The sequence below is a fragment of the Protopterus annectens genome, chromosome 6.part0 (genome assembly GCF_019279795.1).
Source record: "Protopterus annectens isolate FY-2018-M chromosome 6.part0, PAN1.0, whole genome shotgun sequence".
Taxonomy (NCBI): Eukaryota; Metazoa; Chordata; order Ceratodontiformes; family Protopteridae; genus Protopterus; species Protopterus annectens.
Window position 1 is genome coordinate 264,454,845 of NC_056737.1, and position 18,032 is coordinate 264,472,876.

Genomic DNA, 18,032 nt, shown 5'->3' on the forward strand with positions numbered 1-18,032 from the left:
AACCATAATTAAAAAAAAAAAGTTAAATATCATCCATCAAAACAAGGGTAACAGCTATGGAAACAATTTTCCACACTGATAGCTAAATAATTTACTTTTACATCACTTTTCTTTCCTCCCTAACCAGAACTATCATTTTCTCTTCTACCTAAATTTCCAGCAAGCTGTTTCCTTTTAACAAAAACAGTTAAATAAAGTGAATAACCAAACGTTAATAATGTTTAATAATCAACACTACTGTGCAAATGTGCCATAACTGTATGTGATAATCCTGCTGAACCCTTCATACAGGCTTTCCACTGCTTGTATAAACAATAATCCTGCTGAACCCTTCATACGGGCTTTCCACTGCTTGTATAAACAATAATCCTGCTGAACCCTTCATACGGGCTTTCCACTGCTTGTATGAACAGTAATACCTCATCCTGATGTTCACATACCCTCCTACTCTCTAATTTCTAATTCTTGGTGTGCCACTCCTTTCCTTTTTCTATCACTGACTGTCCTCCCTTCTGTATTCTATCCATTTCACCCACTTTCCTTTTTCATCTTTGAAAATTAGTGCTAACAGTTAAAAAGTCTTCCTGCTTTTAGATTTCCTGAACCAGATTTATGAGATTCCCCCTTATCTGTCTGATATTTTTTTTCCATCTCCTGGTGATAGCCTTCTGACTTGCTATAACTAATGTACCCATCAGTACCTCATAATATTGTGTCCAAACTCCTGTTTATGGTGGTCCCATGAAATACATTAATGTAAAAGACCACCAATTTTTGGCATAACTGAAAAAAACAAATCATGTAGGTAGCTCCAAAATTGAAATAATTTTGGGCATAACCAAAATACGTCAATCTAATCTATTCTCTCTCCTATGTCACATCTCTAATACCCATTTAAAACCATTGGATACATGCTCCCCAGCCTGTTTAGGGTATAAAAATACTGATGTAAACATTTGCATCCAAACAATTTTCAACTTCCTAATCTTTAATTCCTCTTTCTATTTTGCTTCCAACAGCCTACACTCTAACATTGCCTCCCAGCTTTTTTTGAATTTAGTTTTTTCAAATGCTTTGTGAAGTTTTAAAATAAGCTCTTTATTCTCTACTGTGTAGTCCATGCAGCTTAAACTATTTTTTTTTCAAAATGGTAATTCTATTACCTTTCTTATGTTCCCTTTAATTTCATTATATATCTCTCTTAACCCCTTATCTTTTATATAATCACTACCCTTTATATTAAACTTTCTAGTCATCCCACCATCTTTCCTCCCAAACATCCATTGTATTAATTCATCAGCTCCTTTTGTTATGATCTCTACTTTAATTGAAACAAACCAATTTCTTATTTCTTTCATCCTTCACCTTTCTACCGTCCAACTGTATCCTCCTGCCATCACTTTCCAAAGATTTAACTGCTCACTTTACTATTCAGCCATAAAAACATATCCACTTGCAGCCAGTGTTGTTTCAATATTTGCTTTCTCAGTTCTATTCAGCTTGCTCATTCACTATCAAATGCCAGCTTATAAATAGTTTTATTTGTGATGTTTTCCAGTATGCTCTAAAATCTGGTATGCCCAATCCCCCAATCTTTTGATAACAAAGAACGATTTCAAGAAACCCTAAGTTTCTCTTGTCCCCATAGGAAACTTTTCACCATATTGTCCAGGTATTTAGAAAATGATTGTCAAGGTCAAATGACACAGGTTGGAAATTCTACAGTGTTATTGGTAGAATAAACATTTGTAATGCTTGTACCTTCTGATCAAGGCTCATCTTTAAAGTGTTCCATTTTTTCAGCCAACTAAGACACTCTTCCTTTAAAGAGTGTATGCATCCCTTACTGTACCTCCCAAAGTTCCTGACAATTTGATGCCCAAGTATTTTATCCGCTTATATTCCCAAACCCGGGTATATTTTCCTTAACTTTTCAGAGGGTAGATAATCAATTGATATTACCTGCATTTTGTCAGTGTTGATCTTATAACTCACTATCTTCCTAAACTGCTGTAACATATCAAATAATTTGACCATTTGAGTCTTGGGGTTTGTGAAATACACTTGCAAATCATCCATATACAGCAAATCACCTCCTCTTCACCTCCTCTTGCCTGACTCTAAAGTATTGTATCTGTTAGTGATGTATCTTCAAAGTCATGGACTCAGAATAAGGTGAAAACAAGAGACAGAACAACAGGCAACCTTGCTATGTTCCTCTCCTAACCTGAAAAGCAGATGACAACTCCAGATTTACCTCCACATAAGCATCTGTCTGTACTTCATAAATTTGAACTCCCTGGGAAATTCCATCATACCCAACACTAACTAGATAATATTATCTTACTCTATTAAAAGCTTTCTTAATGCTTAGACTGATCACCAACAATGACTTATTATCTCTATTTGCCTGTTGTATAACTATTATTGTTTGCAATATATTGTCAAATGTTTGTCTCCTCTGTATAAATTCACACTGGCCACCATGTACAAATTTTGGAATTTCTTCTACCCACCTGGGCACAAAACGTGCCATCATTATTTTATAGTTTAAGTACTGATAAAGGTTTATATGATTTCAGTAATAGACAACCTTTCCTGTTTTAATATGGAAGAGACCAGCACTCCTTTCCATGAGAAGGGAATTTCTTGAGTTGATAACACCTTGTTTAGTACATTAATTAATCTTCCCTTCACCTCTTAACCTGTACAACTCTATGGGGATGCTGTCTAACCCCACAGATTCCCCATTTCTCATACTTTTCAATTGCATTGCTATCTTCTGTTCTGTTATAGACCTCATTAATCTTTCCCCATATTCTGGGTCAGTTTTGGTAAATGTGCCCCTACTAAAAATTCTACAATCAAATCCTCTTGCAAAGTCTCCTTAGCATCTTCCTCAAATAACTCTATAAAACATTTTCTAAATAACTAATTTCCCATATTTCCTGTAACTAGGTCTCTAACTCCATTAATTCATCTTTCCATTTTACTTATCTTAAAGTAATACCTAAACCTTTTAGTGCTTTGGGTGAATTTCCCTAAAAATTCCTTTGCAATGTTTTAAGTTTGAACTATCTTACACTTTCCAATATTATACTGATTCCTGCTTCACTTTTAAAATGTCCTTCTGTAAATGTTCTATTCCTCTTTCCTATCTATTCTGCTGCACCTTCAGCCAATACTGCCATTATTTCAACACCCAGACCTCATGTTTCCATCTCATGTTTCTGTCTCCTTCCCATATAATTTTTCAGTTCAAGCTGCCATTCAACATTATCTTTTTTTCAGGTTTTCAGGGCCTCTGTATCATTTTCTACAAGAAATATCCCTTCTCCACCATATTTTCCTTATCCACAATCTCTCAATGTCAGCCACATTATAAGCAAAACTTGGGAATCATCAATACTTCATCTTATTTCAACATAAGTACTATGGGAGCATGATCAGACAATACTATGGGTTTTACATCCCAGTTTGGTATCTTACATTTATATATCCTGTCCAGCCTTGGACATTTTTTGCACTGTCTTGGAATAACACATATAGGGATGGCATTATCTTCTCCCTCTATTGGGATGTCTTTTAACCTCGCCATTTACATAAACTTTGCCAGATATTTTCCTAAATTGGGCATTCTCAAACTCAGCAGACCTCCTTGTACATCTCTTGGACTTGCCATTAAATTGAAGTCCCCTCCCGATATTAGCACGGTCTCTCATGAAACCCTATTACTTCTATACAAAGTCTCTTCAGCTATTTCATTTGGATTCAGGGGGAGGTCAGAAGTTCATCAACATGAAAATATTACCTTTCAGTATAACCATTAATGCTGCCCATTCTTCATCGACTAACCAGTTCAGCACTGTATGCCTGAGTGCCTTACTGATTAAAATCTCACACCCCCTTAGTCTTATTTCTTACTATTCCATTACCACAATGGATTGATATCCAAATTTAACAATTTTAACATACTCTTATGCTGATGTGTGTTTCCTATAAGAACAGTATGCGGAGAACTTCTTCCTGATATATCTCATTATATTCTCCCTTTTTATTGGGTTATTTAACCCTTATACATTCCAGGATACAAGTTTCAGCACTTACTTTTATGTGTTGCACATTTAGCTATACTTTGCTCCATAGATATATATATATATATATATAGTATTTGTTGCCCTTTTTTGCAGTTATTCATTACCATCAACTTAAGTATGTTTAGCAATAAACTTGTAACATAACAATCCAGAAACATCTTAACATAACTATAACATAACAATCCAGAAACATCTTAACATAACTATATATTGGTCTACTTTAACACTGAATTACCATAACGTCAAACCACAAAACACAAGACCAGAATATCAAAAATGCACAACACTGAACACTTACTTCATTGTAACTACACAAGACTGAAACTTTAAAGCATCGAGTCATGTATCATCGAAAATGTTTCATATTTATGGTTTAATTTGTTAATTTTGCTGTATCACTTTAAGACATTGCAGTTTGCTGTAAACTAACATGGCAGATGGTACATTTTGCGGCTTTACAGTAGTTTTAATGTTATGTATTAAAAGTTTATAAGGTAATGGATAAGTATTGGAGTTTTTGAATAATACTGAAGTTATGTTCATGTTGTGATAAGTGTCAGGATAAGTGAGTAGGGGAGGAAGTTTTTATTTTGCCAGTATGTATGTATTTTTAGGACAATATAGGTAAGTGATTTACATATTATTTTTATATTCTGCATGGAGATCACTGTACAGTGGGAATTGGGAAATTAACTCTTCTCGACTGCAGTGCAATCTCAGAGTTGGTATATTTAATTTGTGGGAGGTGAGGGGGCAGAGCCCCCCACATAGGGGATGCAGCAGAGCTTGCCCCCATGCAGAAATGCAGTAAAATGTGTGTTTGTTGGTTTAGGCTTGTTTTGGGTGGAGGGGGAGTTAGTTACATGTGCATTGTAATTTTTGATGTTATGGAATGCAGTGATAAAAACTTTCAGTGTTCTGTGTTTTCGTAAATTTACTGTGTTGTGCATTTCTGTTGTTCCGGCTTTGGTGTTTTATGATTCAACGTTACGGCAATTCAGTGTTTTAAAGTAGACCTCTATATACACATATACAATAACTAATAACATGCTCATCATTTTTTCCATTGCTTATTCTTCCAAGGCCCTTTGAACCCCATTATGTATGTGGTTAGTGGCAAACTTTCCATCATGGCTAATATCCATGGTATAGACCAAATGCATACTGTTGTTAATTCATATCCTCACTCAAACGTTTACCTTTATACTCCATTCTCAGCTTCAGTAGCCTAGTAGTTTGTTCACTATTTCATCCCCAGTGTTCATAGTTAATCTTATACAATCAATGCACAATGTTGTACAGCTTTTCATACAGTTTGTAATATGTTTTTTACATACCTTTATCAACATCACATACATTTTTTTTCTCAGAGTTCCTTCATTTTCCCTTTTTCATGCCCTTACTTTTGTCTTTTAGATCTATTTTCTGCTTAAATAATGTGAAGAGTGTTGGGTCTTTGCTCACCACATTTTTTGTTTTGATGGCAGAACCTTTCCCAAACTTTTGTTGCAAGAAACCTGAAAACTAAATTCTTATTTTTAATACTTTTTGTGCTTCTTCAGCATCCAGGAAAGTTTTTATCCCATTTCCAAAAACATCTTGATGTAAAAGGGATAGAAAACTTTCAATCTCAATTTGCTACAGAGTTGCATAGCACAAATGAATTGCAACCTCTTCCTGTGTTGTTGCCAAGCTAAATTCCTACTCCATATTTACTCTGTTGTCACTATAAAACAATTTTCTATGGTTTCCATAGCAATGATAATGTGAACACCTTCAGTTCATATGTATAAAAACTAACAAATTGTCAAGGACACTACACACTGGATGTGGTATAAAGTGCGAAAAATCCATGTACCCTTTCCACTAATATTTTAGTCAATAGCAGTTCCATCCACTACAACAATAACTTCCTTATAAACTCTTGGGATTCATGCCATTCAGCTTTCTTGAGATCCCCACCAGTCTTATGATCTTTCATACTGCTCTGTCTTCATATCCCAACTAAATGTTTTAATCCTACTATTTTTGCTTGATTATATCCTGTGTAAGTGCTGTCCTGTTTTAAACTCATTTGTAGTTCTGTGATTCCATCAGAGTGTTGTGACACAACCCTTTAAACATCCTCAGATATCTGCTCCCCTCTGTTGACATACCCATCCAATTTTCAGTCTCTCTCTTGCAGTTTGTCTATTATCCTCTTTAGCAGTGAATCTTCAAATGAGGTTTCATTTTTTTCCACCAAAACATTCACTCTGCCTGCTGACATTTTTTCTTTGTTCCTCTGTTTTCCACTGACTAATTTCTCAGCCTAGCATTTCTGTCTATTTTTAATTGCTATCTTGCAGGGACACCCAATCTATTTTTACTTGTCCTTGACTACCATGTAGCTTGTTGGGAGTTTTGTTTCACCATTTCTTTTTTATGTTGAAGTGGTTTATACATTGGGGTGAGCCAGTGCACAATTTTACTTGTCCACCATCATTAGAAGTATGTACTTCATCTAGATATGTATTTTGTCACCCTTGTTATCTGACTAACACTATTAGGTCTTGAAATATATGCATGTATAGGAGTCTACTTTGGAAGCTCATAATTTCAAAACTTCGAACTTCATATAGTAGAGACCGTAAGATTAAAGTTTTGAAACTTCAAATGGTTTAAATGGAGATCACTGTATAGTCCAGAAGCCATTCTCTTCACTGTAGTGCAGTCTTGGAGTTGGTATATTTAATTAGCAGGGTGTGGGGCTTGTAGGAGGGCTTGCCCCCTGCATTAACATAAAAAAAAATTTGTTTTTATTTTTTTATTGAAGTTTTGAACTTTCAGAACTTCGATATTATGTCTTGACCATATGAAGTTCGAAGTTTCCAAAGCTGATCCATGTATATATATGATTATAATCAGTTATCTGAACTGCACAACCTTTTGAACATCAAAAAGCCAGTAAATACTTACCAAAACCTCTTTGCTTGCAAATCAAATTCCCTGAACCTCACAATACTGAAACTAATACAACCCACCTACATCGAACTGATTTCCAAAGAAAAAGAAGCAGTCTCCCTTTGTGATCAGTCAAACAAAAAACATAAAATAAAAAAACAAACACCTAACACAATTAGACACCCTTTGTTTGAATATTGATACTGTTAGGGAAAAGGATTTTTGGTGGTAATGTGCAGAGTGGGGTTAGGGACAGGCTAGAGTCAGGGTTAACATACATGAGTGAGGATGGTCATGGATGAAATTCAACTGATCTAGAAAACTGTGAACCACCACTGTTTGAAATACAAAGCAGCCCTAATTAAAGATATTCTGTACTGTATAATGGCCGTACAATGCATGTGCTGTCTGCATTAAAAGCACAGTAAAATAATTATTTTATTCAAAACAGTCATTCTTGGTATATTTATAAACTCAGCTGTACAACTACAGTTTAAAATGATGTTATTTCACTTGAAATTGGCTAAGAGCAGTATCTAATGCTGAACAAGTAACAGATGAGTTAAGACCTTAAGCAATTTAGTGTAACCTTTACTGTAGCACAGCTGAAATGTATACATAAAAGAGTTTAGTTATGAAATGCTGCTCTATGGCAATTTATGTCTGCCACTTTCACCTGCAGGCTTCATGTTTTATTTTCATGGGTGCTGACAAGTCCCACATCTCTCAGTTCAAATCACACTATCAAATAGTTACTGTGTTTCTTGTGACAACAGGCTCACAAGGCTTTCAGTTGTCAAAGAAAAAGTTACTTTCATCTGGTAAGGTGGTTTAACTAATAATTTCAAAATGTTGCCAGAGAAATGTATTTAGATACTTTTTAATAAAACTTAAAAGTTTTCAGACAATGTCCCCTAACAAGCAAATTATCAGATTATTAGATTAAAAAACATTCTTAGAAAAATAACAGGTAATCTGTCTTTGACTTGAACATCACTGTGAAGCTAATGTTTCAGACTGTAATCTAATAACTTTGTAAGAATCAGACCGCCTTGGCAAGAGCTATACAGAATTATATTTTTTGGCACTCTAATGTTAAAGTCTGCTCAGATGACAACATACGTTATTGTCTTAATGAACCATATAAATGGAGTTGTTCATAAAATTAAGTGTATGCAGTGCAGCTGCTGGAAGGAATAAGAAACCCAGTTAAGATATTCTAAGAACAGCTACTGGAGAGTAGTCAGGATAAAAGTGTTCATGGATAGTCACACCACTAGGTGTAAAGCAGAATCCTTATTTTTGTGTTGTTGTTGTGTCTTTCGGCTTTTCCCAGATTACAAGTACCAAATGAGAGTGGGGAAATGGTGTAACACAGAAAGAGAAGGTGATTGGCTCAAGAGGTAGCAATTGTGTGGGGACAGCACAGATCCAAGAAACAGAATTGGGAAGAGGATAAATTTACGGAACATAAGAGAACAAAGTAAGACAAGCATTAGGGAAGGAAATGAAAGCAACCAATCACATAGAAGACTGCAATGGATTTAATGTATTTTATGACGTTTTGCTTAACATACAAATAATAATAAATCTAGAACCTGGAAATGCAGGGTTGAGTCAAAGAAAAGCACCTTATTCCAAACCAACTCACAAAGCATTCAGGATATTCCCTTCATCAGTGTGTATCACATAAACTAAAACAAGCATTTAAATACTCAATTCCTATCACATGACACAGTTGAATTAAGCCTAAAAAAGTGCTTAACTATAATAAAATTATATGAAATGCAATAGTGCCCATATAACAAATAATTCATATACATAAAACAACTCTATATATATATATATATATATATATATATATATATATATATATATATATATACTAAAATATGTGTACTAAAACATATATCAATATATATATATATATATATATATATATATATAAAATAAATAAACTATAATTAATTTAATAACATATTTGTGGTTTTGCTTAACATATACACTTTCAAATGATCAGTGTCGTAGTATTTTGGATCACTGTTTAATCTAATGGAGCATCATATGATTTTTGTATGGAATGTGTTTGTTCTTATTTTTGACAGCCGCTATGTGTTATTCATTGATTTGATGCCTATAGTGGTCTGAAAATTTTCACTACGAGATTGGCAGTTATGCCTAATGAGCATGTCATTTAAGCTTTACATTTTATAAACATGATCTGAATCAAAGTTAGTATGCAATAGGTGTACTTTGACTTTTTTAGACATGGAGAATGTCCTTAATATCACCACCTGCTCTTTTGAATCTAACATATTCAGTAAGAGCACCTTCAGGAACAATTTCCTAGGTTTTTCCAGCCAGCACTCCACGTTTATGAAGTCCATTGTAGTATAGGGGCAACTGGTATGACTATCCTGCATCATCAGTGAGGACTCCGTTTACCAGGAAGAATGCAGCCACATGCTTAAACTCTTTTCAGAATGTAACTATCCCAATGACCTCTTGAATACCAAATTTCATCCCATCTTGAATCATGACTTTCTACCCATACCTCCGGTCACACCGATACAAGACTTTGTCCTGAGCTTCCCCCTTTCCATCAGCCAGGACATGTATCCCATCATGGATATCCTTAAAAAATACTGGTGCATTATCTGCTGGGACAGAGAACTACTCCAGACCTTAGGGGAACTACCCACATTTTGCTACAAAAAAAAAAAAAACAAATCACTAAAATCTCTGTTTGAGCAGCCTGAGCATTACCTCCTATCCCCAGCCACAGACTTCCATCCTCCCAAACTAGACATACAACCCTGTGGCCACTGCACCATCTGCAAACACATCCTTACATGCACCACATACACCTTGCCCCACAATAAACACATGATTTGGCTTAGAGGTCATCTGGACTGTAACTACTGCAATGTTATTTATGCCAGTATTTTCTTCACCAGTAATAGCTTTTACATAAGTAAAATGGACAGAAAGTTGTCTGATAGAATCAAGGAACACTTAGCAGCCATCCAGCACTCAGACAGCAAAAATGCTCTAGCCAAACACAGACTCGTTTGCATTGGTTTCAGAGGATTCAAATTTCTTATACTGGACAAAATTCCTCACTTCATTTGGGAAATGTGCTCTAAAATGGTACATCTAACTCACCTAGTTTTTCAAAGACATTAACAACTATGATCAGTACATGTTCAAGATAAAACTGCCCCACAATGCCATCTATTTGTCAACAGTAAAACTCTTCTGAAACTTTAAGCATTGTCTACCGCTACTTGTTTCAGCAACAGCGCCAGCTGTTTTTCAGTCTAGTTCTCATACAAACCTCTAAATGTGTACAGTGCCACCTAACTTTGATCTTTAGTATCTAATAAATTGTCAATTGTTTTGTTCTATGCAACAGTGCCACCTGTTTGTCAATTGTTGACTCAACATATTTTTCAGTTGGCTTAATCCATGTCACAGCTCCACCTATTTTTCAGAAACGTACTCAAATGAACCTCTAAATGATTAAAGCACCACCTATCATTGATTCAAAGTTTCTGTATCTCCAACTGTTAGCTCAATTTGTTTCTAGTTTTTTACCTAACCCATTGTTCTGTTTTGGCAGGATTTTTTCTTAAATCTGATTGGTCAGAACTGCCTATTTATTCCAAGCACAGAGGCAGCACTTGCTATTTTTTGACGAAGTTCTAAATAATAAAGGAATGAAAGTACTCAAAAATTCAACTGTTAGCATATTTTGTCTTGTGATTTTGTTGGACCCTTTTCTATTTCTAAATATATGTGTGTGTGTGTGTGTGTGTGTGTGTGTGTGTGTGTGTGTGTGTGTGTGTGTGTTTGTGAGTGTGTAGATATAAATCGGGTGACCATGGTGGGGTAGTGGTTAGTTGTCGCCTCACAGCAAGAGGCTCTCCAGTTTCAATTCTTGGCTGGGTGCCTTCTGTGCAGAGTTTACATGTCCTCCCTGTGGTTGTGTGGGTTTCCTCCAGGTGCTCCAGTTTCATCCTACATTGCAAATACATGCAGTAGGTGGAGTGGACACTCTAAATCGGCTGTAGGTCTGAGGGTGTGTGTGAGTGTGTGGTACGAATGAACTACCACAGCAGGGCTGGCCACCTGGTTGTTTAAAACATGGCTCGAGATTATTGTCACTGTTGAAGTGACACCCCGACCCCATGTGCAAAATGGGAAGATGAATGGATGGATGTATATATATATATAGATATATAGATATATATATATATATATATATATATATATATATATACAGACAGATATATAGATATAGGTATTTATACAGATCATATCTATATAGATATAAAGATATATAGATATATAATACTATAAACAGTCATCATCAGAGTCTGTAAAAAGCTGTTATAAACAGATTCAGTTTGTGCCCCAGCTGTGAGTAATTGTCTGCATCATCTTTGAGTTGTAAGCTGGAGAAAGACTTATGCACCTAGGGGCATCCCGAGTCTTATTTACCTTATATGCGTAACTGTTACTGCAATTAGAATCACTTAAATTTTTCTCACAACTGACAGCTGAGAGCATTGTGGGGAGCTGCTGGTAAAAGTAACACCTTGTAAGTCTGCATTTAGGCAAATAAGTCAGATTAAGCAGTCAGGCTATCTGCAAAGTGCTTAAAACACTGCTCTATTTAATAAGCACAACCATCCAAAGATTATCAGAAGACTGCAAAATAGAAACAACATGAGAGAGAAAGACAGAGTACAGCTATGGCAAAATTATATACAGACATTTTTAAAACTATAAGAAGGTACATTTTGATGAGTGAAGACCCCGATCATTCAAAAATACGAGATACCAAAATAAGAGATTAATAATGGTCCCAGATAGTAACAATACAACCAGCAACTTACTGAAAATATCAAGCTATTATTCAGAAATTGATGACATATAGTTTTCAATTATTAAAGGTTCATAGGTATATAGTAGGCTAATGACAGCTATGGCCCTTATATGCCTAGCCATGCTACCCAAATGTGACCCACAAAGTTGATTTATATAGGGGGTGATTTACTGACTGCCTCTGTTCATCACAGACATAGGCGTCAGACCAGGGAAGAATTTCTGATTAATTCATTGTTCCAATTTGCCCTTAAATGGGGTTAGGGAGGAACTCTGCATCACATGGATGGGAAGCCTGTTCCAGGGAATGGGAATTCTTTGAGAAACATATCTGTTTCTAAAACATGTCCTATTTATGGAGCAAGCCAAATTTAGGTCTTTTGACCTAGTAGTTCTGATGCTGCTTGTTTTGCAAATGTGCAAAAGATTCATCAAAACAGGATCCAGGGATGCTTTGTATACCAGGCAAAGATCATCTCTCGGAAGTCTGTATGACACTGAGTAAAGAGACAGACCTTTGAGGTGATCAGGGTAGGACATTGGGTTTACTCTCTGTATTATTTTGGAAAGGAATCTTTGAGGATGTTCCAGTTGCTGCATTGGTCTAATCAGGTACATCCCAAAGGAGGAATTTTGCTCTATGATGGGTTTGATGAGGGCTGAGTACAGTGGCACAATGACCTCTCTGAACTTAGATGCCATGACCTTATTTATAAAATGAACAACATAGCAGGATTTTCTTACTACCTTGAACACATGTTGGTCTAAGGCTAGCTTATCATCTACATGAGTTCCCAGATCCCTGATTAGTGAATCAACTTTTAGGGGTGTTTTACTGATGGCATAATTACCCAGGGTGGCCAGTTTCCCAAAAGGTACTATAACACATTTCATGGAATTGAGTTTCAAGCCATGGCTTTGGCACCAAGCATTTATTTGTGTTAGACCTTCCTGAACATTGTTTTTTGCTCCCAGTTTGCAATCATCTGTGAACTTGGTCTGCTAGAGGCCTTTGACATTGGATATGACCTCTGAGAAGTAGATTCCAAAGAGGAGAGGGCTCAGCACACATGCCTGAGGGACTCCACTGGTGACTGGCCTCTTTGTAGAGATGGCCTCACTGAATCTAACCTCTTGGGTCCTATTTGTGAACCAGCTAGCTATTCAGCATGTTATAAAAGGGTTTATGTCTTGTTCAGTTTGCTGCTTACAATGCCCTCATGGGGTATTGTATCAAATTACAGATCTAAGTAGGCAGTATGAGCAGCTTTCCCCTCAAGCATTGCCTAAGCGATGTTTTCAAAGAAGTCCACTAGATTCAATAAGCATGACCTTCCTTTGACAAAGCCTTGCCAGGATGGACAAAGCCTTGCTGGGATGGATCCAGTGCCTCCTATGTTCTTACTGATAATTTCCATGATATTTCTGTCCATAGCTTTGCAATTAAGACTAATCAAACTAATGAGTCTGTAGCTGCCAGGATCTGTTGAAGGCCCTCCCTTATGAAGTGGGGAGGACTGTAGCAGTCCTCCATTCTCATGGCACAAAGCCTGCTGTAAGGCCATAGTTAAATAATGACTTGAGGGGACCTGATAAGTCATATTTTAAACTGTTCAGGAGGCCTCCTGGGATGTAATCTGGGCTTTAGTGAGTGCAGCAAGTACATGCTCCCTAGTTATAGTTGGAGGGATTATGTTTGAGGGCATTTTTTTAGGGGGTGGCTGAGGTGGGGGGGGGTTAAAGTTGAAAATGAATGTGTCTGTTAACAGGTTTGCTATATCACCAGGCTCAAAGTATGTGGTAATATTAACCACAAGTTCAGCACAGTGCTGTGTGCTGCACTTGAGGTTTCTGATATAGCTGAAGAAGGCCTTATTGATATCTTTCTCCTGGGATGCTAAATTAACCTCAGAGATGGCTTTGCTTGACATAATTAGCCCTCTTACTTGTCTATTTAGTTTGATGAGAGTTTTTATCATTATGGAAATTATCCCCTCCTGATTTTTGACATGTTTTTCCTTTTGTTCTATATCCTGTTTAATTTGAGATACCACAATGCTAGTTTGTTTCTGGGGCAAATTATGGGCTCACTTACAGTAGGTACAGCAGCCTCTATGCAGCCATTGACATGGTGTATAGAGTTTCTGAGAGCAATTCAACATTAGCTGCTGTGTTTTTGGAGTTTAGAGGGGCGCTAAATTTTGACAAACTATCACTTAATAAAAGGTACTTTGCATTGTAATAGTTCTTGTTGGTGGTTTTACTGGGGCTACAGAATTGATTTTGGAGCTCTCACCTTCAAAGTTGGACCTTACCAGGAAGGATGAGGCATGGGGGAGGAGTAGTAAGACCTAAAGACCATTGCAAATGTTCATAAATGCTATGAAATCAAATGCCATGCTCCTTTATATGTTCAGAAGTTTGTGGATTCATACCAAGCTTATGGCCTAGTAAACATCCAAAAGCTTGGACAATTTTCTCCTACATTTCTTCTTAAAGTTCAGTACTGACACTTTAACTCCAAAGGCAAAGGAGAAATTGGATAATGAATTGGTCCTATTTGCCTCCATTGTTAACAGAAGTGTTAATGTTTATCAAGGTTTGTACATGTATTGGCCTTCCCTGCAGTTCTCCTGGTCATAGTATTTCAAAGACAGTGAGCCTGGCTTGAAATATGAAGCATAGCTTCTCTCTCATTAGGCTTTATGAGACAAACCACATACAGCTCCTTAAGTCTCTCAGGGGGGCTATGGTATCAAAACCTATCAATTATTTTGGCCATAGACAGTTGCATCCTTTCAAGTTAATTGAGGTGTTTTGCTATGAGCACAAAGATAAGGGCAGTGCATTCCAAAACTACCTATATCTTTGAGGTGTAAGGGGAGAAGAAAAGTTTCACTAGACTGAATAGATATCCTTTGGGAAATCACATGAGCTATACCAAAGCCTTCATATGTTCATTGCTAAGTCTTTATAGGTGCATTCAGCCCAATATTTGGCTTTATTAGCCTGAATATACCCATACAGCTTTAAAGAGTAAAGAGTAAAAAGTAAAAAGTCATGGGCATTCAGAAGCCATTTAGCTGAAACTCTGGTATGTCCAAAAGGAGCAACTGCCTATGTCCCATGGACCTCCAACACTGTAGCAAGAGGTGGGAGCAGTAGCAAACTAGGAAAAGTTATCATGGGTATTGAATTAGAAATGGGGATGAAGAATCCCAAGTAGGACAAAAGAAGTCTTTCCTGTATGTAGCACAACTCGAAATATACTTTCAAAACATAGAAAGATAACTGACATTTTTAAGGGCGTTTGGTAGCAAGCAGTTTTAAGCCCTATAGTCAACAAAACAAGATCATTAAACAGAAACACAGATGTACATATATCATTTAACTTGGATTGCTTTGCTTGTCTGCAGAGGTCTTGGGTCCACTGTGGGAATTAACTGAGATATTGCAATGTGTAACACGTCTGCATAGAATGGAACAGTGCTACTAAATTTCTTCAGTTTCCTTTAGCATATCAGAAGTTTAAATAAAAAAACACAAACTACCTTACCATTCTTTAGCTCTTAGCTTAAGATCCACACTTCTCTCCTGCAAATTAAAAATACATGAATCATTAAATCAATAATATTATCTACTATAATATGATATATTGTAATTTTAAATCTTCCTGTTTGTCTACTAGTCCAGTCACGTGTTACTTATATAAAATATATATATATATATATATAAAATATATAAATAAATAAATATCTGTAAGATTCCCCCACATGCTTGTCATAAAGGACACTAGACACTGTTATAAAAGGCAGATTTTCATTTTTCAGCCCATATAGAGTGGCAATACAAGCCCTGTTCTGCTCTTGCTCATCTCAGAACTCCTGAGAATCATTTGTATGTAAGGAAATAGCTGCCTTGCATGCATCTTATTATTTCTGACTGATTACACTCATTTTGTTACCTTTTATTTTCTGTAAAGTCTACAAGTGGTCTAGATTATTCAGTATGCGCACCTTTTCAGAAAACTACAAATGTGTGCATATTCTAATCACAGCCCAGTGGGTGGGTGTTTCACTGATGCACATGCACTAGAAAATTAACCGAGCAAACTAACTCATGACAGTGACATCCAGTGACAGCTGATTGGATTCGAAGTCTATGTGTGGGAATCAGAAGCTTAACTTTGCTGTTCCAGTCAGATACTTGCCCATTGCTGACAAGTAAGAGGCTGTCTGCTACAGGCTGTGAAAAAATGGTGCTCTCACTAGAAAAGATATTACTGTTTTTGTTTCAACTGACAATAACTAAACGATGTAGTATTTTAACCTGTTATACAGCATCCCATTATTTCTCTCACATTTTAAATGCAGGTTCACCAGCCTTTACTCATGATTATAAAAGAAGAGGAATGCTTCTCCTGGGTGGGGCTGGACTGTTTCCATTTATCTAGTTACAGGCAAACATGTACCTTCAAGTTTCTCCCACTGTGTAATGAACATTTACTTTTATCAAGCCATAGATTACACCATCTAGTCCTCCTACTTTGTGAAGGCCAGATGCTTTTACCTCCTACTTAGTAGCACCCACCTACAGACCATTTCTCTATATGTAGTGATAGATCCTCCAGTGTCATGTTTGTCTGCTTCAGATGCAAAGAATCCCACAAGATGCCTAGTATACTTATTTAAAAAGTATTGCTGCACTTACCAAGTGCTTAATAATGCCAACCTCCCAAATTGAGGAGGGTCTTACATGTTAAGCCTGGTGTAAATTAATATTTACCCATCCAGTCTGTTATTAAAGGTAGCCAAAGCAATACTTTGTTTGACCTGTAGTGGCAGCTTATTCCATAATCTGGGAATATGCTGTGTTAGTAACCTATCCCTCCATTGAATATGGTTAATGTTTTGGTGTAGGTTTAGGTCTCTAATGTAGGTGTTTGTAGAGGCACTGGTTTTGTGAAGAAACAAGAGGTCAAATAGGACTAGGTCAATCAAGGCTCAAAGAGTTAGACACAGGTCACCTTGATGCAGCCAGTAAGCTACTGAGTATAAGGAAAGTAGTGTTGATCTTCTGGGATAGTTGAAGGATTTAAGTTTTTCAATTGTCTTGGTTAGAAATCTTTAGAGCCTCCCCAGATAAGTGTTATGCTTAGATTTGGGCATACCAAAAGGAGTATTATATTCTATGATGGGTCTGATAAGGGAAGAGTACAGAGGAAGGATGAATTATTTGGCTCTTGAAGATATTCTCTTCATTATTAACTTGGCCAGATAGAAGGATTTCCTGACTATGGTGGAAACCACATGATCAAATAAGAGACAGTTGTCTACATAAGTACGCAGGTCTTTTATGACTCTCTCTGTTTAAAGTGGAGTACCATTTACAACATAGGTGAGAACAGCTTTTTTTCTGAACTCAACAATGTTGCACTTTTTTGCATTTAGCTTTAGAACATTTGCATTACATTAGCTTTATGCATAGTCTAACCTTTGCTTGAGCTGTTTAATATTGACTGATAGGCAGAGTAACAGTGCGTAGCTTGCAGCTATCAGCAAATGTGGTCAACCATGCCTCTGGTTGTTCTTAGCATGGAATTATGCATATTACTGTATTAGCTGTTGCTCCATTGCTCAATCTAAGACATTTCCTGTCATAGTGTTATTCTGATGCACTGCCTGATTTCACAGGACTGAGGTATTGTAGAATGGCAGACACTACAAATATTTTGATGAATATCCTAGGACTGTTGTGTAGAGCTCCAATGGAGGTGTTTAAGTACTGGAATCTACCCCTCAGCCGTCCAAATAAATATTCTGTAATGTTTCTGCTTTTGCCATGGACTGTGTTGTATATCATTTTTTCGATGTTATGTGGGTTGGTAATGGGGGCAACCACCTATGGATTGTGGGCATATCCAGCATGACTTGCAACACAAAAGACAAATGTATGTACAGTTCTTTCTGTCCGATATGTGTGCACTAACAAACCAACCAACCACACAGGTGACCCTGTGGGATGTCCCCCTCTCAGAACCAATTAGTATGGGTCAGATGTATACTAAATGTGTAAAGCATGTGAACTGTATTGGTGTTGTGT

The 18,032-nt window shown here is 36.6% G+C and overlaps 1 protein-coding gene across 1 annotated transcript in view; it reads right to left on the minus strand.

The window, feature by feature from the left end:
• The window catches only part of LOC122803821 (cytosolic phospholipase A2 zeta-like), a 620,934-nt gene that overhangs the window by 369,971 nt on the left and 232,931 nt on the right, over positions 1–18,032 (minus strand). Inside the window, exon 10 of the mRNA XM_044073506.1 lies at positions 15,487–15,524. Within this exon, the coding sequence (XP_043929441.1) occupies positions 15,487–15,524 (38 nt within the window). The remainder of the gene's footprint in view (positions 1–15,486; positions 15,525–18,032) is intronic.